This window comes from Anthonomus grandis, chromosome 16, assembly GCF_022605725.1.
Source record: "Anthonomus grandis grandis chromosome 16, icAntGran1.3, whole genome shotgun sequence".
In the NCBI taxonomy this organism is placed as follows: domain Eukaryota; kingdom Metazoa; phylum Arthropoda; class Insecta; order Coleoptera; family Curculionidae; genus Anthonomus; species Anthonomus grandis.
Window position 1 is genome coordinate 405,933 of NC_065561.1, and position 26,141 is coordinate 432,073.

At 32.0% G+C, this 26,141-nt stretch overlaps 2 protein-coding genes across 3 annotated transcripts in view; one reads left to right on the top strand and one right to left on the bottom strand.

Moving 5' to 3' along the window:
• LOC126745699 (folliculin-interacting protein 2) overlaps nucleotides 1-26,141 on the bottom strand; it is a 104,033-nt gene that overhangs the window by 72,673 nt on the left and 5,219 nt on the right. For both annotated transcript variants that reach the window (XM_050453668.1, XM_050453667.1), the window contains exons 2-4: nucleotides 11,543-11,720; nucleotides 2,076-2,204; nucleotides 1,840-2,005 (exon numbers count right to left, since the gene is read on the bottom strand). In XM_050453668.1, the coding sequence (XP_050309625.1) occupies nucleotides 1,840-2,005; nucleotides 2,076-2,204; nucleotides 11,543-11,720 (473 nt within the window). The remainder of the gene's footprint in view (nucleotides 1-1,839; nucleotides 2,006-2,075; nucleotides 2,205-11,542; nucleotides 11,721-26,141) is intronic.
• On the top strand, nucleotides 1,962-24,414 carry LOC126745701 (uncharacterized). Its single transcript, XM_050453674.1, has 3 exons — nucleotides 1,962-2,109; nucleotides 7,702-7,833; nucleotides 16,311-24,414. Exon 3 carries the CDS (start codon nucleotides 19,034-19,036, stop codon nucleotides 20,024-20,026), a length of 993 nt encoding a protein of 330 aa, XP_050309631.1. The 5' UTR covers nucleotides 1,962-2,109; nucleotides 7,702-7,833; nucleotides 16,311-19,033; the 3' UTR covers nucleotides 20,027-24,414.

Below are 26,141 nucleotides of genomic sequence, written 5' to 3' on the forward strand. Positions count from 1 at the left end.
TTTGTAAGCGTTCAGAAAACTCATTTTGCCTATCGAAATCGTCATCAAATAACTCTTGCACAGGAATAACTCTGTAGGGGTGATATTTGTGCTTTTTAACTATTCGGTGAACTATAGATTTCGCCATGTGTAAATTTGCCCCAATCTGCGACAGAGGAGTGCATGGATTTGCTTTCAAAGAAAGCAAAACGTCAAGTTGTTCATTTTCATCTCGAACAGGACAACCAGATTTCGACAGATCTCTAACATGACCGAATTCTCTAAATTTAGCCTCTATTCTACTCACCACCTTTTGACATATCGGAGGACGATCAAGATGGATTTCATTGAATAATTGAGCAGCTTCTCTTTGAAAACGTGTTCTATTACCAAACCCAACTATGCACAGAATTTCTATTTTTTCTCGTTCCGTTAACTTTACCATTGCGAAAACCGCAACTTTGCTCGTACACTTCACACTTGACAATATCTGTTTGGCGTACAACTGTCATGCAGTTTCTATGAAAATACACGGTCACCAGCCAACAATAAAAAAACACGAATGAATAGAATTTTGCTCTGTACAAAAATTCTCAGAGATAAGGTGACTTGTAAGATGAACTTTAATAATGTTTGGTCGTCTTTTTTTCGATAACTGTTGACTTTAGGTATAGGACATGATGCATGAAACATATGTAGAATTCCACGCAAAATTCAAAAATGAAATAAAAAAAGGTGCTTTCATTTGAAAAAATTAAGTAGATCGTCGTAATTTATTTTTGAGCAACCCTGTATATACAAACTTCACGTACAAAAATGCGCAACTTGAAATAAAAATCGAAGGGTCCGAGCGTTTTTTTTTTCGAACACACCCATGAATTTTAAATGAATTTAGACATAATTTTTGGGATGCACTGCATTTTTGCTACAGGCGATCTAATTTTTTTTTTAATATGCATATCCAATTTCAACTTTTACAACTACAGGCGTTTAAAAATAAAAAAAAAATGTTTGAATCGACCCACCCTAATATTTATATACCCTGTTTTGTAGAGCTTAAAAAGTGGCCATGAGAACGTGTCTTTTGTTTTTTCATATCTCCGGAACTACTCGGAATTTTAAAACTTTCTAAACGGTTGTTAGGCTTAAAAATGTGTAAATTTTCTCTAATTTAATTCCTCGTATGTCTTTTGTTTTCCAGGATTCCCACATAGATATCCTTATCATGTTAGGCGATAAATTTATCAGTAAATCGATAAAAAAATACTAAAAGTAGAATGTAAAACTGATATATTTATAGGGTATCCCATTTAAAATAACAAAGTTTTTGTAACCTATTTAGGCATGCAAAATGAATTAATTAAAATTATTCCTTTTTTAAAAACAAAAAAATGTTTAAAGCCAAAGATAAAATACCTACGTTCATCCATTCAAAAAGCCTGCAAATCCCTACATCAAAAATAAACCTAATCTAAATTTGAAGGCATTCGTGTCAATGCCAGATAAATATAGATAAGCGGTATGTCCAATTGTGCTAAAAAAATCACCATACTTTAGTTCCAAGTAACATGTAGGAGTGTCGGTATGTAAATGCATCAAAATCCACGCATCATTTGTTAAATATAAACATTTCGCGTTTATTGGCGTCATTTACGTTTACTGTATACATGATAAAACGTCATTAACACATTCGTCTTCGTCATAATTATCACTATGCAAGTAAACAATGGAATGGAATAATTTTGTTTATTAAGTTGTAAAAATAGAAATGTGTATAAACAAGATAAGGCTAATGCAATTCCAAGAACAAGTCAAGGGTACGTAAATAACGGATTTAAATAAAAACATGAGCTTTCTTACCTAAAACTGTATCAGAAGCAGTACTATGGTCTGAAAGTCTGTCACTAGTAGAAAAGCTACTATTATTTCCTGAATCGTCTAATCTAATGGAATGTTCAAAACTACTCCCAGTCGACTGGTTACTGGAAGTTTTTGATCTTTTGCTGTGACTGGGACTAGGAAAAACCTAAAACATAAAATGAAATTCAACATATAAGAAGTGTATATGAAAAATCATGAATAAAGCACTAATTTACCTGTGTAAACATAATTCTATCGGGATTTGTAAGGGTATGTATTTTTAAGTAAGTACCTCTAAAGCTCATAGCAACAGAACCAAAAACCATGTCTGATAATTGCTGGTAGTCCCCATTGTGTTTTGAAACCTGAATACATAACGAGAGAATATAAGAGTATATAATTTATAAATTTATGGGAAAGGGGCATATTTTAAAACACAAATAGAAGTCATACAGGAGATTAAAAAAAAACCATAATTATTGAGTCTAATGCCTCTAAAATTACTCGTTTTTTATTCTACATTTAATGTACTACCTGAATTTTTCTCTTTCTTTTCCCTCTTGTAAGACCCTGTTTATTTTCTAAAGAATTTAAATATTTTTCTTAGTCATTAAGATGAAATTTATCGGTCTGACCGAAAAGAGGTCCAGGATATATACAAAACTAAAACTAGCTCAGCGGTACCGTAAGTAACCAAATACGGTTTACACTTAGCGTTTCCCCTCGGGAATTATTTTTATGGGTTTCGATAAAAGAGTCTGAGATAAATATTTGGTTTATAAAATTCATTTGAGTTTTGGTCACTAAACTGAAGTTATTTAATAAAAAACAATACAGGGTGTTGCGACGTGAAATAAGCTGTGTTGGTTTGGTGTAGTGTTTTACTACAAGAAAAGGTGACTGTTATCACAGAGTCTGCTTATTTCTATCTTATTGATTACACCGATATTTTACCTTTTTAATTAAAAAATGTGATTAATGAAATATTTTATTGAACGATTGTTGTTTGTCTTGCTTGTGTTGTTGTGACGATTGTTTATTGTTCCTTGTTAAGATACTGAGCTGGTCTGGGACCATTGCACAGCTCGTTGTATTTAACAAGGCTTTGTATTTGGAGAGGACCCTCGCGTTTTGGTGTCCATTGCACCCCTCAGTACAAAGTGTGTTATCGTCAAGTGGTCTAGATCGGAGATTGCTATCTCAATCTCATGTTTTATGATAATGTTTTTGATAGCATTTCGGCTACGGTTTGTACAGTAATGTAGTGCTCACGTTTTAGCATATTGAACGATTGTATATCATTTAATATCAGTACGTTGTCGTTACTGGGGCATTTAACAATCGGATAAAAGTAATAAATTGGTGAATAATGAATTTTGGGATATTTAAGTAAAGTGGTTAAATGTCGGTGAACATGAATTAAATGGTTATCGTAAAAGTAAAATCACTGAGCCAGTTTAAAACATATTAATTCATATCTTTCATATTAATGAGTTTTGCTTAATTTTTGTTTTAATAATTAATTTAATAGGAATAAATGTGCTCAGGTTACTTTTATTATTTTAGGTCTACACGTCACCATCTCTACTTTGGAGTCGCCCAAGCGCCCAGTTGTTTTACAAGGTTTTATCCTATTTTTATGCTTTATTTTGATTATTTTGAATTTATTTAACGTATTAAAAATTATAAAATTATTTAGCTGACGCTCACAACTTTTAATTGTTATATATGGGTTTTGGAACCTCCTGTGTAAGTTCTATTTGAGTTTAAAATATGTCCCTTTCCCAATGAAACAATCTGTACATATACAGGGTGTTTCAAATTCGACCCTCAAAATTAACAATATGCCGTTTAAAAACTCAGGATGGTTATACCGAATATATTCGGAAAAATCCGAAATTTTTAAAAATCGATTTTAATTTTTTCCGAGTTTATTTCTTATCTGATTCTAAAATAATTTGCGCTTTTGCATTGCCGCTTTTTTCGTGCTATATGATGGCGTTTTTAGATTTTTAATATAAATTTCGTCTTTTGCAAACCATCATTAACTCGTTTTTTCTTATGGACGCTATATTGAATTTTTATTTTTTTAAATCTGTGCAAAATTACCTTTTTAACGATGTATCAGAAGTAATATTTATTTTTTGTAAAAACCTGAATTTTTGGAAACAACTAAATTTGCCTCAGTTGGCTATGATAAACTGACACTGATACAAACTGTCATAAATATCATATGTTTTAAATATTTGTATATTTTGTTAGTATTGTAGTACTAATACTAATAATTTAAGCAATTATGGTTTTTATGAATGAAAAAAAGCGAGATATGATTAAAATTTATTAGAAATATTATAGAAATGCTATTAGAGCATCAGAAATGATGAATGATGCTCAATATCATACGGAGCGGTTATTTTATACAGTGAGGACGCACAAGTTGGAACAAATTCATTTAAAATCAGGGGTGTGTTCGAAAAAAAAAACGCTCGGACACGTCGTTTTTTTTTTGATGATGAATTCATGTATACAGGATCAACCAAAAATGAGCTACGACTATCAACTTAATTGTTTTTCAGATTCAGTATATATTACGGTAATTAACCAATTTACAAAATAAATATAGTATATAAAATATTCAACAAAATAAGATTTTATATCGCAATAAAGCACTTGAAGTATTAGTACTATCATTAAATATCTAGCATAAATAACATCTAATAGGTAACATCAATAAAATTAAATAAAATATAAGGACAACAATGGTTTAAAACAGAATAACTGCAATAGAAAAGAAGACACACTTTAAGCAAAGTCAAGATATAAAATTATATTGCACTTAAGCAGATTTTAAAACTCGTTGAAGTGAACTCAGAGAAAAATTAAACAAATCTATACTGACCCTATTTGAGTTAATCATCATTCTACCTATTGCACAGTTTTCACCATACAGTGTACGATCTTGTTCAAGGTAGAATAATCTAGTCTGTCTGAGCACTGTAGTAGGAGGAACATTTAAATTAAGCTGACACAACAACTCAGGAGACTGTATTACATTGTTAAGAATCTTGTATGTTGTGACAATATCGCAGTTTTTACGTCGAGTCTCCAACTTTTCAATGTTCAGCAAACTATACATTTCACTGTAATTAATATCAATACAAGGAATATTAAGCTTGTAAGCGATGTATCTTATGAATTTACGTTGAACTTTTTCTAGACACATTATATATTTAGCATAATAAGGTGACCATATACATGAATTCAACTCAAGTTAACTGCGAACCAATGAAAAATACAGAAGTTTGATGGAATCAATACTGCTGAATTGATGAGTGTGCCTCTTAATAAAACCCAACATTTTGTAAGCCTTATTACACAGGTATTCAATATTTTTTGAAAAAGTCTGCAATCAAAAAGCACCCCAAGATCACGTATCTCTGATACCTTCTCAATAAGTGAAGTCATTAGATGGTACTGATGAAATGGTGGACTAAAACTCCTGGTAAATTGAATATATTTGCATTTTTTAGCATTTAGGACCATTCTATTGTTCTTGCACCATAATTCAAATTTGTGAAGATCAGAACAAAGTTCATGATGTGCCAAGTTACTGTCTATAATTCTAGAAATCTTAACATCATCAGCAAAAAGCAACACATTACAATAATCAAAATCATCATTATTAAAAAGATTAAATAAAAAAGGAGCAAGATGGGCACCCTGAGGTACCCCAGAAGTCATTGGAAAAGGACTAGAATAAAAATTATTTATCTTTACAATCTGTGTTCTTCCAGGCAGATATCACTTCAACCAGGCCAAAAGACAACCACCAATGCCATAGAGTGACAACTTTGCAACCAGGAGAGAATGATTAACCCTGTCAAAGGCCTTGGAAAAGTCAGTATTTATGGAATTAACCGACCTTTTTCTCTGATTTGTGACAAAACTTTCAAGAACCTTTACAAAGTGACAAGCCAGAGAAACAGGACGATAGTTTTTCACATCATCCCTCTGACCTGTATTCTTAAATATAGGAGTCAAATAATTTAACTTCCATGAGGTTGAAAATCTACCTGTCTTGAAAGATAAATTATAAATCAGCCATAGTGGACGTGCCAAAGCAAAAGCACAGTGTTTTATGAAGACAGCTGGATTATAGTCAGGCCCAGGGCCCTTATTAACATTGACATTGGTTAACTTTGCAAAAGATATTCGTACATGCATTTCAGATATTTGTACATGCATTTCATTAATACCAGGCTGCGTAAATTCCTGAACATCAAATTCATCAGGAGAGTAGACTGAAGAAAAATATTGTGCAAATAAAGATGCTATTTCATGGCCATTTTCACCCACTGCATCTAAATATTTCACAGTAGATGGAATACTGTTATTTTGTGTCTTATCTCTTATATATTTCCAGAAATATTTAGGGTCACCGGAAATAGAAGATTGGTTTGCTCAATATAGTTTGAGTAGCACTGATCGGCCTGATTCTTACAGATTGCTCTAAGATTACTGAACATTTCATAATCTTCAACGGCCTTAGACTGTTTATACTTTGCATGTGACAATCTTTTTTGCAAGACATTTGATTTCAATTCTGCGCTGAACCATATTGGAAACTTGAATTTATTGTTAATTTTTTGATAGGTACAAAATAGGTGAGAGCGTTGCCCAATGCATTATACAAACAGTCCACATTAGCGTTAACATCAGATGAGAATAAACTATCCCAATCCGCATCAAGAAGGTAGCTGTTAAGACCTGCATAATCTGCATTCTTGAAGTCGTGTATTTCTTCACAATAATCAAGAGATTCAAAATTGTTTAACTTTATAAAAATCACCAATGCAGGATGATGTCGATCACATTTAACTAAAAGATCATTTGAGCATGATAGGGTATCATTACTATTGTTACTAAAAACTAGATCTAGATATACCCCATTTGCATTTTGAATGTTATTGATCTGATACATGTTAAGGTATGGCATTGTTTCTAGTAAAGATTCTGCAGGCCCCACAACACCACTACTAAACATTCCAAGAGAGTCATTACACCAAGTCAATTTTGGTAGATTAAAATCACCGGCAATCAAAATTGAGCTGTCACCATAGTCTTCGGCCACCCTCTCGGTTGTCTCACAAAAACGTTGGTAGTCTTCGGGTTTAGAATTGGGAGGTATGTAAAAGCAACAAAAAATTCGTCTCACTTTACCAAAAATAACGGACACCCAGATGGCTTCAGATTCTTCATGAGCCATAGGCAGCAATTCAGACTCTAGAGACGAGCGAACAGCAATAAGTACTCCACCATTCCTGGTTTTACCAGTCCGTTCAAGACATCTGTCCCGTCTGTAAATAGTAAAGCTATGCAGACCCAGTTCACTGTCCAAGAAGTTGCTGTTCAATGAAGTTTCACTCAACATCATCACGCCATATACTGAAGTTGAAGCATTTTTGCAAACTTCAACCAACTTTGTTCTTAAGCCATTTACATTCTGATAATAAACTGTCACCTTATTAAGAGCTATCATTTTAAATAGAAGCACCCATTTTTTATTTTATTTTTTAATTCTGTATGAAATTTTAAGTATATTTTGTATGCCATGTCCTATACCTAACCTCAATATTTATTAAGATATTTACGATTAAATTTTTTATACATAACCATGAATTTTTGGAAAGGTTTATAAAAAAAAACAAAACAAAAAAATTAAAATAAATGTTCAAATTGTTGACCGTTAGCGTTCTGACAGTAACCAAGTCGATATTCAAATTGTTGTAATACTTATTGTTTGAGGCGGGATTTGTTGTATTTCGGCTCTAATTATATTTTTTAACTCTTCTAAACTTTCAGGTTTATCAAACTACACTTTAGATTTTAGATAACTCCATAGATAAAAATCCAATGGGGTTAAATGTGGAGACCTTGCTGGCCATTCAATAAAACCCCCCTTCCCATTCATCTATTCGGAAAAATGCTGATAAGGTAATTTCGTATTATTAAATAGTATTTAATAATAATTATTAAATAGTCTTTAATTAATATTTTAGTATTAAATATCTAATTGTCTGTTTTCTGGAAGCGTGGGACGGTCCAGGTCATATTTGTCTCTAACATTACCAAAATCTCTCTCAAAAACTTTTTTCAATTTTGCTTACTACCGAACGTGTAATAGGCCTCTCCGGGTACTTATTGTTAAACAAATCGCAAATTTCGGCCTGTATTCGAGTCGTGTCGCCATATCCTACCATCATCAAAATTTCAATTATTTGTTTTTCAGTTAAACGCGCCATACTTTTAAACTTTGCAACTGCACTTGACACTTACTGACATTTACGTAAAGTAATACATACTGTTTCCATGCGATTAAATGGTGACAAGGTGTCAACAATTAAATATACCTGTTAAAAAATTATGAAAAAACATGTTTGAATATGCTCAAATGACCCAAACAGTTGCAAATTTATTAATAATGCTAGTATTAGGTATAAGACATGATATACAAAATATAGCTAAAGTTCTATGCAGAATTCAAAAATGGAATAAAAAATAGGTGTTTCCATTTAAAAAATTGAAGTTGATGGTCGTTGCTTATTTTTGGTTCAAAAAATCGCCACAGCCCTGAATTTTAAATGAATTTGTTCCTACTTGCGCGTCCTCACTGTATAAAAAATATATTTTTTAAATATATTTATACATACACATAAAAAATAAATAAAGGCTAAAAATTTTGGTATGTTTGATTCTTTTAATAAGCTTAAAAGTAAACATGGAAATGGAATAGATGAAGAAACTAAAGAAAACTTACTTAATGAGGTATGGATCAGCGATTTTTGTGCTTATTGCACTACCTAAGAAATATTTTGTAGATAAATGTGAACCCAAAGAAGTATACACGGAAATTTTCTCAGAATATTATTGCCTCCCATACAAATGGTTGGATAAAACTTAAAAAAGTCATTTAAAATTAATTTAGCTCAAAAATTGCATCCTGATAATACTGAAAGACCTGTGTTGTTTTTTATAATTGACTAACGCAAAAAATTACTGATTACCCCAATTTTCTTGAGAATGTAATATGAACCAATGAAAGCACATTTACAAACTGTGGCAATTTTAATAGAAATAATAAACGCATTTGAGGCGAAAATAATTCACGACAATTCCCAGAAATTATTATTATTATTATTTAAAAAAAATTATCTTTCAATTTTAATGTTTTAAAATAAGTTACTCTTTTCAAATTTTTGAAATAAATTTTAACATTTTCTGGATTTTTCGAGCATTCTTGTATTATTCCAGGCATTTAAAAATATCGTTTTATTCCAGAACTTTGCGCTTTTTTTCCACAACTTCCGAGTCATTTTTCTTTAAAATTATTTTTTTTTGGTTTTATGTTTTTTTAATTTGATATTTTTGGAATATTTTGAAATAATTTTTTATTTAATTTTAAGTTTTTAGGGTAAATTATTGCCGTTTTTAATTTGAGAAATTTCCATGTTTTTAGACTTTTTTTATAAGCTTTCTAGGTTTAACAATTAATTTTTTATTTAATCCAGGCAATTAAAATACATTTTTGTTTTATTCCAGGCTTTTAAAATCAGTTTTTGTATTTTCCATATTCTTAATATCTTATGACCTCCAGACATTTAACGCAATTCTGTAGGTTTTCTAGAAAACCGGATTGATTTATATTTTAGTTTAAACATTTCATGGACATTTTTACGCATTCCAGAGATTTAAATATTTTTTTAAATATTTAATATTTCCCAGGTTTTTTGCGTAATTTTCTGTCTTCCAGACATTTAACGTAATTTTCTAAAATAAAACAAAAAAATAAATTTTATGTCATTATAAAGAAAGTTTAGAAAACATAAAAACTTAATCCAAATGCCTGGAAAGAATTACAAACATTTGAAGTTCTCAGAAGACTTCAACTCAAAAAACAGTTTACAAAAAAACTTTGATTGCCTGGAAAATTACTACATTATTAAAATATTATGAAAATCACTAGAAAATTACATTAAATGCTTGTAAGTTATGAAAAATTATTCCGACAACAAAACTGCAAAACTTCAACAACATTTCAAGTTCATGGAAAATTAATAAAAATTACTAAAAGGATAAATAAAATTCGGGCACAAGTGCGATTTAGCCTGAATGTTCGCGCAGGTATTTATAAAAATCGAATTTTGGATTAATGGAACTCTTAACGGAGATTCTTATTACCAGTTTTTAAGATCGGATGTTGAAGACTATTTGGATAACATGATTCCTTTAGAAAATTACTATAAAGTGTGTTTTTTTTAAATAACTAAATTAATTTAGTGTCTTTTAAAATATTTACAGGTGTTTCGAAAATAATAAAGGTGTAACCCTGAAGTGATGCATGTGCACTACTACGGTTGTTTCGGGCCTGTTTATAATATGTGTTTAATTACTTAAATCAAGGTTATTTCTATCTTAATTATTTATCAAGTTATCAAGGCCAGACTGTAAAAAAATAGGGACGCTGCTCCAGTCACACTGAAATAAGGTGATCCTTCGGTTTTCGACGCACACCCTTAGGGGCTATATAATGAGTGAAATAAAATAGAAAATTAATAAAAAGAGACACAATTTAACGTGAAAGGAAAAAAGGACTCGACTTACCCTAGTAATAAATGAAGTAAAGGATGTTGATATAAGGAACACCCCAATCAGCTTTCATTAAATCGACAAAAACGTGATGCACTTCGGTATTATCTCGCATGAGATTTAGGTACCGATTCAATAATTGCCGTAGTACTACTGCTTTCCGGTATAGCACACCTGTTCCGTATTTTGGCGGATGACCTCGGTCAAATAGCTTACTACTCTCGCCCCGAGGGGTCCATAAGGTGAAGTAGGGTAAAAGAGCAAGGCTTTATAGAAGGAACATCGGAATAAGAGAATAAAGAAATGTAAGATAGGTCGAGTTTAAATATTGACAATTTACCAAGAAACGCTTGTGTTATACCGGGTGAACTTTTATATGCGAAATCAATGTAAATAAACCAAAATAAAAAAAGTATTACCGAACTAATTATTAAATATCTTAAACTTTAAAGAAAACTGTTGTTGTTGAAACTAAAAATAAGAAAAATTAGCAAAAAGTAACAAAAGGAGAGAGAACGAAACAACGGTATTGCATTATACTAGCAATGCAATTCTGCCTATCTTTTATTTATAACATGTAACATTTATTGACAGTTTAAATATGCACAACCTACTGTGGTAAATTTGGTTTTTTGTCAGTTTTTTTTTAAATATTACTTGTGATACATCATTAGAAAGCAAAGATGTTAAAAAAGCAAAAACCAAATATGGTACCTATAAGAAATCACAAAGCTGATGATGGCAAAAGACGAAACATCATATTCAAAATCTAAAAACACCATCATGTAGCACGAAAAAATTGGCAATGAAAATGTGCAAATTATTAAAAAATGGGATTAAATGAAATGGGATAAGAAATAAGCTCAGAAAAAAATAAAATCGATTTTTCAAAATTTTGTCAAATTTCTTTTTTGAATCTTTGGAACTATTAGAAATTTTTAATTTTTTTAAACAGCACATTGTTAAGCTCAAAAATTCCCAATTTAACCATTTTAGTATCTCTTATAGATTCCGAGATTCCCTTTTTGAGGGTCAAATAATATATAATAATACATACGACTAAGTAACCATATCCGTTTGTAATTTCAATAAATTTCTTATCCGCCTCCGTTTTTTCCACTGGAATTTTTTGAGTGGCATCAGAGTCAAAGAGGAGCTTTCTGCCTCTAAAGTCGCACTCCCTGAATAGCATAAGTCTGACCTGGTCTGTCCCAAAAGGACATGATGATTTTTCACTATAAAAAATAGTATTGTCTAAACATAAAAAGGATAATAAATCTATCATCCTATACGAAAAAAAATGTTAGTACTAAATATTAAAGTAATTTTTTTTAATATACAGGGTATTCCTTAAAGACGTGCTAATATTTAAGGAGGTGATTCCTGGACCCATTTAAGAAAAAAAATTCCTATGAACATATGTCCTAAACGTCTTAACTTTTGAGATGCAGGGTGTTCAAAAGAAGAGTTTTCAAAAAAAATCAGTTTTTTAATAATAACTTAGACAATATTGTAGACATTTTTATGAAATTTGGTACATATATTCTATGCGTCAAGACGCATTTTTTGATGTGCAAAAAAATATTTTCTCTGCCAGTGGCGTCCCTACAGGTCTTTAATTGAATATTGTTGTGAAAAAATAGAATGCACACTGCTTTTTCTTCAAATAAAAATTATTTTTAAAATCCTCAACCACTTTTTAGCAAATTTGATTTCTTGTTTTTATTTTGTCCGACGCACGGTTTTCTCTTAAAAAAATAAAAACAATTTTAATTCCCTAAAAATCTGATGTGGTGTGAAAATGTTTGTTCATCGATTGCAAGTAAATTAAGAGATCAGATTTATTACAAGAAGTATGAAAAGTTAAAAAATTGAAATAATTTAAGAAATAATTATTATAATTATAAATTATTAATTTTTTTTTCTGTTTATGGGCTTATTTATCAACCAATTTAAAAAATAATCAGATCAATAATCAAAGTTAGTGTCACTTCCGGTTAAACTGGAAGTGACAGAAAACAACTGAATATGTCAAAAGATGCTCCTATAATAATTCAATTGATATACCAAATTTCATTTGTTTATATTAAATAATAAAATAATTAATAAGTATTCCCTTTTTCCTGTGTCACCCGGTATATATACATATATTTTATTTCTTAATATGTAGGTATTATTATACCTTAAATGTTTTTATGTGCAGATATTTTTAAGTTTTAAATATAATGTTTACGTAGTTGCAAAACTTATATGTTTGTATTAGACTAATAATGTTATATAATAATAATAATAATAATAATAATAATAAACCTCTTTTATTTAACAAACAAATAGTTTACAGTTGTGATTATAATACATACATTTCTATAGGGATATAAGAGATGCGAAGTCTAGCCATGTGGCTACTCTTACTTAACCTACCTAATCCCTCTGAAGTGAAAATAAAACAATATCATGCAATTTATTAGCGAATAGCTCTTTAAATATACGCACACACTGTAGAAAGAAAAAAAAAGTTACTTAAAGAATTATTATACACAACGACAAACTGTGCGATACAAAACACCGTAATATAGCTTTATCCAGTAGCAGGTAGAGATTTTCTTTAAAAAGTAGCTAGTTATATTTTGAAATAATTTCAAAGCCTAGTCCAGTTCAGCATACTTGTTTATAAATTCTTCAAATATATAAGGTTGGTTTATTACACAAGTCAGATACACTTTTCCTGGTTATTCTCCCATTTTTTTTATTTATTCTTTTATTTTTTTATTAAGTATTGCCTCAACATGCTCATTTTAAGTGTCTTTTTGTCTTTAGTAAGAAAAAAAAATCCTTTCTTATTCATGGTGAGTTTGTTGATTAAATAAAAACAAACGCATTTTGTATTTAAATTTGTTAATATTAAATATTGTAACGAAATTCGGGAACACACTTTTATTGTCAACGTCAAAAACACTAACCTAACTCGCCTTGACTGTCGTTTAATTGTTTCCAAGGTAAAAACTGACTAAACAATTAAAACTGAATGATTTGTCACGAAGCGCGTCCTTTTTAAAACCCGATGGATCAGTTTCGAAATATTTAGAATTATCTTCATTGTTTTTGCCCAAAGAGACCAATAATTTTAGGAGAATACTGACAGTCAAAGCAAGCAAGTATACAAATTCTAGAAAATTAGAACTACAGGGATTTACAATAATATAACCTAAATAACCTAAGTTGGGGCCAAAATGGGGCTCTCAAACAAGATGAACTACTTAAAAACTAAACACTATAGATGAAAATAATAAACCAAACGTAAGTAGAACCCTAAAGAAACCCTACGAATCAACTTTAACTACAGAATACTAATAAAATTGTACAAAAACTAGCAGAATAATTAACGTATTTACATTTTCATAATAATATTTTAAAATTATCAGGTATGGAATTATATAAGGTGATTGCATTATATGAAAAGGATCTTTTATACATAGATTTTTTATGTAACGGGATGGAGAATTTGTTTTTGTTTCTAATATTTTGTCCATGCATGCTTGTCCTTGGCAGAAATTAATTTTTAAGAGTATTCGAGGTGTTAGTGGTATTGAAAAGCTTATGCACAAAATTTGAAAGATGTAGTTTTCTACGGCTTTCCATATTTAGCCAGTTAGATTCTACAATTTTATGAGTAATATGGTCATGCTTCCTGATTCCGTATATCAATCGACAGCATGCGTTCTGTACCCTTTGTATTTTTTGTTTATCGAGAGCTGTAAAATATGGACCGTATATAAAGTCACCATAGTTGAAATGTGAGAGTACTAATGTGTCGCATAAACTTTTTTTCAACGAGTAGTTAAGAATGTGTCGATTATTATATAATAATTTCAGCGCACAGAAGCGTTTTCTTGTTATATTCTGAACGGGTGCACTAAATCTGAGATCTTCGTCGATAGTTAAACCAAGATTTTTTGCGCTGGATACAAATTTTAATGTAGTATCATTTATTTTTAATTTTAAGTTGTTTTTAATAGAGTTCCTTTTGATTTTGCTGCCAATACATAATAGTTTAGTTTTGTCAGAATTTAAGTTTAGGTTATGTTCAGCAGATAATTCTTTAATTACCTGAAGATCAGCGTTTATTTTATCGGCCATTTCTTGCGATTTGTTATAATCAAAAGAGACATAGATTTGTGTGTCATCTGCGTATGCTTGTGTTTTACAGTATTTAAGTGCGAGAATTATATCAATAATTCTCGCATCCAATGAATCGACGTATCATCCAATGAGAATCAGAACATCCAATGCATTCGACGTAATATTGTTATAGACCACCTTCTGCGACCGTTTGCTTAAAAATGAATTAATTAATTGAACAGAGTCCGCGTCGAACCCATAATATTTTAGCTTAGCTAATAGGAGACGGTGATCCAGAGTATCAAAGGCCTTGGAGAAGTCTAGAAGTACTAAAATATTTATGTAGCCTTCATCGCAGGCCCTGAATATATCATCAAGCACAGATGCTAAAACAGATACTGTACTAAAATTCTCTCGAAATCCACATTGATTATCAGGCAGGATTTTATTAACAGTGAAATAAGTGAATATTTGATTATAAAGGATTCGCTCAAAAATTTTTGACAGGGTGGGAAGAATACTTATGATCCTTAACTCAGAAAAATGGGAGGGCTGACTATTCTTTGGTAGTGGCATTCCCAGAGCAGTTTTCCATCTTGTTGGGACTTGTTTCTTCTCTATGGCCGTGTTAATAATGTGTAAAATTATATGATCTATTAAAGGGCTACATATTTTTAGCATTTTTGCATTAATTTGATCTGTACCAACAGCGTTAGTTCGGATGTTATGTAGAGCGGAGTGTATTTCATCTATTGTAGCTAAAGAAAATTTGAAGTTTATTTCTGGGTTGAATATATGGGTGTTATAATATAAAATTTGATTATTTGAAGGATTTGATATGGATTGCAAAAAGTATGTAAAATAACTATTAATTTCATTAGGATTTGAGAGGTTACTTGGTATAATGTGTTTTTTTTGTGAGCGAACATTTAAAGCTTGAAGAGTTTTCCAGAGTTTAGCTGTATTGTTTAATTGAGAAGTATTTATAATATATCTCTTTTTTGCAGCTCTAGTGGCAGATAATGTCTGGTTACAAATATTTTTATAGAGTAAATGGTCAGCGTCCGATCTAGTTTTTCTATACTTTTGCCAACTTTTATCTCTCAATACTCTTAGGTGACAAATATCATCATTTAACCAAGGAGCTTTTGGTTTTGTTGCTCGGACCTCTATTATGGGAGCATGTTTATCAAAAAGTTCTATAATGAAATGATTGAAAAGTTCTAGTTTACTTTCTAAATTCTCTTCCCATAAAATTTGATGCCACAACATATTTAAAAAATCATTTTCAAAATTTAGTTGATTAAAATTTCTAAATGACCTAAAAGAGAATATTTTAGGAGGTGCTTTTTTAATATTAAGAGACATATTAACATATACTAAATTATGGTCAGAAATTCCATTTGAAGATATCGTTCCACATTGTTTCACTATGTCAAAATTATTGATAAATATAGGATCAATAAGAGTGCTTGAGGTCTCCGTCACTCTAGTAGGCTCATTTATAAGCTGTTGCAGACCATAAGACTCAAAAGTATCCAGTATAGAATTAGATAAATTAAAAAAGTTGATGTTAAAATCTCCCAGGTACAAAAGTATATCCGCTTGAAGAAATGTCTCAGATATTATGTTTTCAAAATCATTTATCATATGTATTCTAGTTGATCAGATGTTTGAAAATTAAAACCAATAGTTGTATGTTTTAGATTACATTTTACATAGGCACCAACTTCCCCACCTCTACCAGATCGATCCTTGTGATAAAAACAGTAGCCAGGGATATTCAGTGCATTAACAGATAAATTATTGTTTAGCCACGTCTCGGTTAACATAACAACATCGAAGTCATGTTCAACAACCAATGAGGTAAACTCCTGAAAACCATTGAAAAGCAACCTTACATTGAGTTGTGCAACCTTCATGCTTTATAAGAGAACACAGGTATATACAAGTATAATAGTGACATTTTCATTACCAAATGAAACTTATGCAACTAAAGGAGTAAATGCGTTAAATTTCAAAAAAATTTACAAACCAAAAACAAAAATGTTATATGTTTTAAAAGAAGTAATATTATGTTATCAATATTATTTATATCTATACTGAACCAGAGATAGGCTTACAAAATTAGTAGCTGTTAATTTAATTATTAATTAAATAAATATTTTAACAAATTTACAAGCGTTAATCCCACCTAACTACTGCAAAAGGCAAAAGCAAAGAAAAAGAATAAATAAAACAAAACAGCAGCTCAAGCTCTTCACAAATTTACCTGCATGAAATATAAAAAAAACTTTTTACAAAATCAAGAATTACTGTGTAGTTTAAGTGCAATTTTGTAATTAAGAAAACTGTGAAATTTGGCAATCAAACTGATTTGACAAATTTGTCTCTATGCAGCCTGTATAATTTATTGAACCGTAAAAAAAAATATTTTATTATCCAATATGTGATGAAACCACAACAATGAAAATGTGAAGGTATTCCTAGGACTGGTTCATATAACGGGGTCATAGGAATTATCTTTTTTTTCATGACTGATAAAATTGTAAAAATTCAAACAGAATATAGAGTAGATTATGTATTTAATTATGAATAACTGTCATACAAATTTGCAAACTGTCTCGGGTAAACTACCCAATGGTTGGCACTTTAAGGAAAGTTTTATCTTTGCGTCCTATAGTTCTATATGCATGTCGGCCATACGTATTTTTCTAAGAATATTAAGATAAGGATTTGTTTTGATTAGTAATAGGCTTGGTATTAAGTTACTGTCAACGATCGGCGGTACGGCCGTCCATTAATTATTTTTATGAGTCTGAGTTCATGTTGATTTTTAGTGAAGTTTATTTAGAAATAAAATAAAGGACATGACTCAATATCTTTTAAGAGATATCGAGAATCGAGTGGAACGAGGCCGGGAATGAATGCTTGAAGAAGCATAAAGGAACAGAAAAGGCAGTCTTTTGAGAGAACTTTGTCAATATAGTAATTAAGTGTGTGTTTTCACAAATTACAAGTTTTACTTGTAACGAACATGTCCACCGAAAATAATAATACTGACTCTCTGACATGCATCTTGAGGTTAATTTTTTGAATCGCCAAAGATACTATTTTTAAAAAATGAAATTAGATTTATAGTAAAAAAGTAATATCTATTATAATTAAATAAAACTAGAAAACTAGGACCAATTGCCCAATGATTGGCACCTTTTAACCTAATATTGGCACCCACATTTGCCCAATTATTGGCACTTCTGTTTTCATTCAATTTGTGTACTTAACAATAATTAGGTGTTTACCATAAATAAAAAACCTAATTTTATATAAAATTTTAAATGAACAAAGTGTAACAAAGAAAAAACAAAGAAATTGAAAAAATTGATTTGACACAAACTTTGATTATCAAAATAAAGCATTATCTTAAGGTGAATAATAAAAATTAAAATTATTTTCATAAAACATAAATATTTACTTAAGAACATTACTCATATTATTTAATATTATTTATTTATTTATTTATTTATTTATTAACGGAATCCATTTACAAAAGTGTTACATAGCATACAAACATCTATAAATCAGTGAACGGTGTAGATGAGTTAATTAATTAAAGCCCCTATGAGAAGAAAAAAAAAGTTAAAGCCCCAGATTCGACTCGGAGAACGGTCGTACCGCAGCTTGTGCGTTCTTATATCATAAATACGTGTATAATCAGGATATCAGAAGATCAGAAAAATTTTAATTTTTGGTCGGTATGTTACGTGAAGTGCGCTCTAAATCGTGATGTAAAAACAAATTGGCTTACTGTAAATTAAAGTGACAAATTGGTGTGATTTCATTTCCATAAAAGAACTTGGAATGCAATCATATAAATAAAGATTTTGTGTACAAATACCATTGGGTGATTCTCTGAGACTGTTGTCTGAATGTTTCTTGCTTCCATGAAATGAATTGGTGTTATGGGGTCATTCTCTGAGAAGTATTTACAATCACACAAAATGTATGGTATGAAGCCAAAAAGTAAATTTAAATGCTGTGCTAATAAAACATTTAATAATTATTTATGCATTGAATGTTTGGGATTTTTTCACCCAAGCTGTCTTTGGGATTTTCGGTCACATGAAAAAATAGGACAAACAAAAATTTTTTGTTCTGATGTGTGCAAATCAACTGCTTCCTCACCTAATTCTGTAAAATCCGTTGAGCATGATAATGCACTTAAATTGGTTGCCGAGCTTCAATCCATGCTCAATGAAAAGAACATCTTTATTGAACAGTTAGAATTATCTAAAAATGATGAAATTAGTTTTCTACAGGATAGGGTGACTGATTTGCATAAGGAACTAGAATCTAGGGATAATGCTTTTCGAAAAGAACGCAAACTAACTCAGGCTTCGAGGAGGATATATTGGAAGCAGAGCGCAAAATGGTTGAGAAATTAAATAACAAAAGAGAAGAGGTTATTAAGTTGCGATCTGAGATTGATAAATTAATGCTGAATGAAGAGCTTTTGAAAATTTCTATTTCTGATCAGAAGGAAAAAATATCTTTACTCCAGAAAGATCTAGAAGAAGCTAATTCGATATGCAAAAAAATGATTACTTCAATTAGACTTCTTGAAGCAGAAAATCAATCATACTCTTGTGAAATACCTTCTCTCAAAAATGACATGGAGGTATTTAAAGCCTCTAACTCACGCGAGGAAGTTATCCAGGATTCTTCGGATATCGAATTTGACACTCATTGTACACTTAGTACAGAACTTGACAATCCTTCTAGTACCAAGAATTTAACAGTACCTGATGTTAAAGAGTTTTTTGTGACAAGTAATCCTGTCAATGTATGCAGAAAGCAGGTCCTGGTGTTTGGTGATCAGACTGCAAGAGGTGTAGCCTCTAGGATGACACATTCTTTGGACTCTAAGATCTATTCTATTCACGGTGAAGTTCACTCCAACTATACTTTATCCCAGATGGCAAACCGTATATTTGAATTAACCACTGACTATGTTAGTACGGATAATATTATTGTTTGCTTAGATTTAGGATCAACTTATTTTGACTGTCACTCCTTTTATGGTTTACTTTCTTTGGGTAAATTCACTAATTTAACTTTAAGCTTAACTTACGATGATACAAATAAGTTTAATTATTTTCATGTGGTATCTATTTGTAAGAGATTTCTTAAGTCCCAAAGGGCTTCAGTAAGAATTTTCAGCAATAACTCTCAAAATAATAAATTTAGAATTAGTAAGAGTGCTCTTTGTGTTCGTCTGGTTTTGTTTGTTACTGTTAGTTATGCGTTAAAAAGAAATTTTGTACTCTCCCCCGTTCCATTATCTAATGTTAATTTTGATAAGCATTCCAGTGGCTCTAACTCTGATAGTTCTCCTCTTACTCTTAACTCTACTTCAGCTTAACTTCTACTAACTTCTACTTCTTTTTTAGGGTAGGCAACTTTGACGCATGCATTTCTATTATGCTTTTGAATATTCAATCACTGCGCGGTAAATCTGATGATTTGTAAATACTTTTAGACAGTTTAAATTTTCCAAACATTGTCTTACTTACTGAGCACTGGTTGAGAAATGAGGAACCAATTTCCCTTCCTGGCTACTCTGTAGCTTCCAAATTCTGTAGGGCTGGCCTTGGATATGGTGGCACTGTGGCTCTTGTGCATCAATGTTTTTGCGACGGCTTTGTTGGTTTTGGCGATTTTGATGATCTTAGTGTCGAAAAGGAGTTTGAATTCTCAATTGTTTATTCTGGTAAAGCCAATTATTATATTGTGTGTATGTATCGTTCCCCAAATAGTAGTAGTACTTTTTTAGATAGGCTTGCTAACAATTCCTTTTTAAATTTTCTCCTAAAAATACTATAATTCTTGCTGGCGATCTTAATATAGATTTTGAAGATGGGGAGAATAGGGCTACATTGGATTTAATTAATTTGCTTCCCTACGCGTGTAACAGGTACCACATCAACAACCATTGACTATGTTGCCTCCAATATACAGGAGAATGTAATTTGTAATTTATTTGATCCAGCTTTGTCTGATCATAATGCCATCCTGGCTCAGGTGCCATTCAGAAAAAAATACAAATCCAGAGGTTTGGGTAGAATTTACAGCACAAGGAACTTCCGGTCTTTTGACGGATGTCGGACTTTTAATTGGGACTCAATATTTTGTGAGCAGGATGCTCTTGCTTCATTTCACCCATCTCTTTCAAAGTTAGTTGATAGATACTTTCCCGTTCACCCATTAAAAAATCGATTTAGGGACCGGAAAAGATGGTTAACTCCTGATATTCGCATTTCCGGCCGTAATCTTAGATTTTTTGGTATTTTAAAAAAGTTCTACCCGATAAATAATTTTGTATTGTCGCTAATCTCGAGATATCGAAAAGTTTACCGGAAAGTTGTGTGTGAAGCGAAAAGTCTCTATTATTCCAAACGTTTGAAATATTCCTCCAATGAGCAACGCGAAGCGTGGTCAATTGTTAATGAGGTTGTGTCCAAAAGTAATGGCTCTCAAGAAGTGCAGATTGATTCTGACATATTAAATAAGTACTTTTGTTCGGTTGCTGATATCCTCACAAAGGGTCTCTCTTCCACTTATGACCCTCTCAAATTTTTACCTACCACTACTGGAAACTCATTTTACCTCAGCCCCACTACTCCCAGGGAGATTTTTTTGCACTATAGGATCGATGAAAAAGAAAAGGGCATCTAGTGGTATTTCAGTGAATTTATTGGGAAAACTTCCTTTGAGTGCTATACAGGCTCTTTCTGATGCTATTAATATTTCATTTCAGTCGGGCACATTTTCTCTTTGCCTAAAATTAGCAAAAATGTTGCCTCTTTATAAGGGTGGTGATCGTTCTAGTCCATCCAACTATAGGCCGATTTCAATTTTGTCTACTTTATCTAAGTTAATTGAAAGACTTATGAAGGATCGTCTTTTAAAGTTTCTTCTGAGAGAAGGGGTTCTTCGAGATGAACAATTTGGTTTTCTATCAGGGAAAAGCACCTCTGACGCTATGTTTGATTTCTTGTCCAAACTTCTCCAGGGTGTTAATGGAAGAGAGGCGACTGCGGCGGTGTTCTGTGACTTGTCCAAAGCTTTTGATTGTGTGAGTCATAGGATACTGCTTCAGAAGCTTTCTGCTTATGGAGTTAGGGGTGTTGCACTGAAGTGGTTTGAGTGCTATTTGTCTGGTCGCGAGCAGTCTGTGTACCTTAATGGTGACTTTTCTGGTAGGGAGTCTGTGGATTGTGGTGTTCCACAGGGGTCAGTTCTTGGTCCCCTTCTATTTCTTGTATACATTAATGATCTTATTACTCTTAGCATATGTGGACATTTTACATTGTTTGCTGAAGACACAACGGTTTTATGGTCGAATAAAGATCCCAAGCAGCTTGTCAGAGATGTTGCAGCCGATCTCCTGAAATTAAAGCAATGGTGTGATTCCAATCAACTTTGCTTAAATATGTCAAAGTCCCATATTATTGGTTTCAATTTTCAAGCTGAGAGTCTTGATTTTGGTGAGAACGCATTGGATATGGTAGACAATTCTGCATTTCTTGGTTTAGTCATTGATAAAGATTTAAAGTTTTCTGATCATATAATAAAGTTAAATAAAAAACTTGCTTCTGGCTGCTTCTCTGTTAGGGCAACCGTTCATGAACTGGGGAGAGATGTTGCTCGTGATGTGTACTTTGCTTTGTTCGAGTCGCATTTAAGGTATGCTCTTCCATTTTGGGGTGCATGTTCAAATTATCTGTTTCAGTCTGTTTTTGTGCTGCAAAAGAGGGCTGTCAGAGGTTTATTTAAGGCCCATTCTAGAATGCATTGTGGTAATCTTTTCAAAGAGAGCCGTATTTTGACCCTACCATCATTATTTATTTTGGAAACTGCATGTTTAATATTCAAAAATAAGAACAGTTTTCCAGTCCGACATCACAGTTATCCTACCAGACAGATTAATAATATTCCCCTTCCTATTCCTCATTTTACATCTATCAAAGATTCATTTATATATCGCGGTTTAATGATTTATAATCACATTAGCGTGGAATTAAGAAGTGTTCAGTCTTTGCGCCAGTTTTGTTGTAAACTGAAGTCATATTTGCTTCTAAAAGCCTTTTATTCGATTGAAGACTTTTTTAAGGTTGAGGATGTTGTGTAGTAGATGCTAAGCTTTTAATCTGTTAATTTTAATTTTGAACATACCTTTATGTGTCCCTTTATCTCTGCTACCTTTGTCTACATGCATATATTTTGTTTTATAAAGATTTTGTTTGTAACATTTTTCTCTTGCATTTTTTTTTTTTTTTAGGCATTTTATATGTTGTATAAATTTTTTAAATTTGTTTTGTAAAATCTGATTTGATTGTATTTATTTTCTGAAGCTTTGTCAATAAAATTCGTGTACATGTACCAAGTTTTCGACAATAAAGTACTTGAAGGAAATGAAATAATATTCTTTAACTGCCCCTTAAAAGATGTTATCCTAGAGTCAAAAAAGTTTATCTGTCCTGACAGACCATTAGCACTTCGAGCCATTCGTGTAATTGGCTCATTAATGCCATAATTGGTATGGTGGAATGGGACTGAAAATATTTCTGATTGTCTATTCAATCTGGAAGGCACCCTAAGTTTAAAAAGAGACAATAAGTCCGGACAATCTATAGTAGCATTTAAAACCTTATGCATAAAACATAAGTCGAGTAATGTTCTTCGTGACTCTAATGTGGGTAAGTTCAGGTTATCCCTGACCCACTGATAGTAATACTCCTGTCTCCTGTAACCACATCTAAAAGCCGCCACCCTTAAAAATTTATTTTGAGTTTTTTCAATCTGCTCAATGTAGCAGTTATATGACGGGGACCACACAATTGAGCCATACTCTAAGATGGGCCTAACAAGAGAGCAATAAAGTAATCTAAAAGTAAACAAAGACAAATCAGTTGTAGACCGTTGGATAAAACCCAGCATTTTCATTGCCCTACCAGTCACCTGATTGATGTGACTTTTAAAAGACAACCTGGGGTCAATAAATATTCCTAAGTCAGAAACCTCTGTTTTGAAACCAATTGCTACATTATTTATTTTATAAAGAAAGGCAATAGGGTTTCTTGGCTTAGAAAAAGTAATCTTATGGCACTTATTGATATTAAGGGACATTCTATTCAAGTGGCACCAATCAAAGAACAAATTGAGGTCTTTTTGCAGGAGCACAGCATCAGAAAGGGATGTGATAAGCCTAAATAGCTTCACATCATCAGCAAACATTAGCACACGACAATTTTCAAGTTTCCAAACAAAATCAATCAAAAAGAGGCAAACCAAAACAGGGCCCGAGTGAGAGCCCTGTGGCACCCCAGATGGCACCAAAATTTCAGAGGAATATGTACCTCCAAGATTAACAATCTGGGTTCTACCTCTGATGAATCCTGAAATCCACTGAAGAAGAGGCCCAATACCACAATACCTAAAGGCCTAAGTTTCTGCAAGAGTACCCCATGGTTAACCCGATCAAAAGCTTTGAAAAAATCTGTATATATTGAGTCAACCTGTCCCTTCTCCAAGTAGCGGTAGAGATAGTTGACATACAGCACCAAATTAGCATCAGTAGATCTGCCTTTTATAAATCCAAATTGCTCAGCATTAAATAAAGATTTAAAACTCCAGGCAATCCTTTGACTGACCAGGCAGTCAGCTTTTCATTATTTCATTATTTGGAGGGATCAGTACACCCTGACTCCCTGCCACATTTATTTACAGTAATTTTATAAAAAGAAAAATTATGTACGAACAAAAATATATATATATATTATTACACTGTATCTATCTTAAATTAACGCCTAGGTGTTCATAACACACCTGTGTGCGCTGATGTTTCAAAAAAAAGTTGGTTCTATTTTCCGAATTATAATAAACTTGCTTAACTAACCTTAAAACTATTGTGATAAATCCAACTCTCGATTTTATATTTTTTGTCCTAGTTTTAAATGAAATATTTTTGTCCTTTTAGTCCTAAACACCTACGTCTCTCAACAATTGCATAACACTTATTATTACATATTATATACATGCTAAATGCTATATACATGCTATATGATTTATTTATTTATTTATTTATTTATTCATCAACGTATATAACATTTCAAGTACTTATTAATAATTAACAGTAGTCTTAAGTAAAAACTATAATACTAATAAACAATACTGTGCCAAACATAATCCAAAGAGTGGGAGTAGGGCACTATCCCAAGATAGTTGCCCTAGCTGACGACTTAAATTTATTTAAAGATGTACTGAAAAAATCAAGATCTTTTGCAAATCTATTCACTGTAGAAGCTATTCTATTTATAGGACTGTTTAGTAGATAGGATGTTCTGCAAAAGGGAATGTGGAGAAGCGCCTGACCTCGTGTTGTGTAAGAAGATACATGCAAAGAGAAAAGGCACAGACATTCCGGACTTCTAACAATACCATTCAGAACCTTAAACGCAAAGCAAACATCAAAGAACTGCCTTCTACTTGATAAGGAGTTTATGCTCAGGTAGGACATGGTCTCTGAACAGGTAAGATCCAGGCCTGACTTCATAAGAGTATATCTGGCAAACCTGATAAATTTGTGCTGGATATTTTCAAGCCTCTCAATGTGAATCAGAAAATAAGGTTACCAAACAATATTGGAGAATTCGAGAGGAGATCTCACCAGGCAAATATATAGTGTCTTCAATGCTGACACATTAGTAAAGTCTTTGCAAGATCTTTTGATAAAACCAAGCAGTTTATTAGCTCTATTTACAGTATTTTCGAAGTGGCGGGAGAAAGTAAGACTCGGGTCCAGAAAGACACCCAAATCCTTGACTGAGTCAAGCTCCTTCAAGGGGATACCATCAATAACATATTGACAAGGAGGGGAGACCCTTAAACGAGTAAACCTCATAAACCCACATTTCCCAACATTCAATGACATTTCATTCGACTTACACCAGGAAAACACTCTGTTTATATCTCTCTGAAGCACCAACTGATCCTGAGAGGAGGAAATCCGCCGAAAAATTTTCAAATCATCAGCGAAGAGCAAAAACTCAGACTCCAGTAGGGAGCCGAGGTGATTGATAAAGAGACTGAATAACAATGGTCCCAAATGGGAGCCCTGAGGGACCCCTGAAGTTGTCAAAAATGGGTTGGACAAAAAACCACCAATTTTAACACGCTGCTCTCTATCCATCAGATAAGACTTGATCCAAAGTAAAAGAGATCCGCTGATGCCGAGATCTGAAATATGAGAGATAAGAATATTATGGTTGACCCTATCGAAGGCCTTACTAAAGTCCGTGTATATTGCATGTGTTTCATTACCGTCGGCAAAAGATTTGAAGATATAGTTGCTAAAAACAAACAAGTTTGTATCCACAGAACGACCTCTGGTGAATCCATGCTGCTGATCTCCAATTATTTCCTGAAATGTGCCAGATAGAACCACCTCTACACAGTGCTCGAACAGCTTAGGAATT

Coding starts and splice junctions, on each gene's coding strand:
- LOC126745701 (XM_050453674.1), top strand. CDS start 19,034: ATGGTTGAGAAATTAAATAACAAAAGAGAAGAGGTTATTAAGTTGCGA.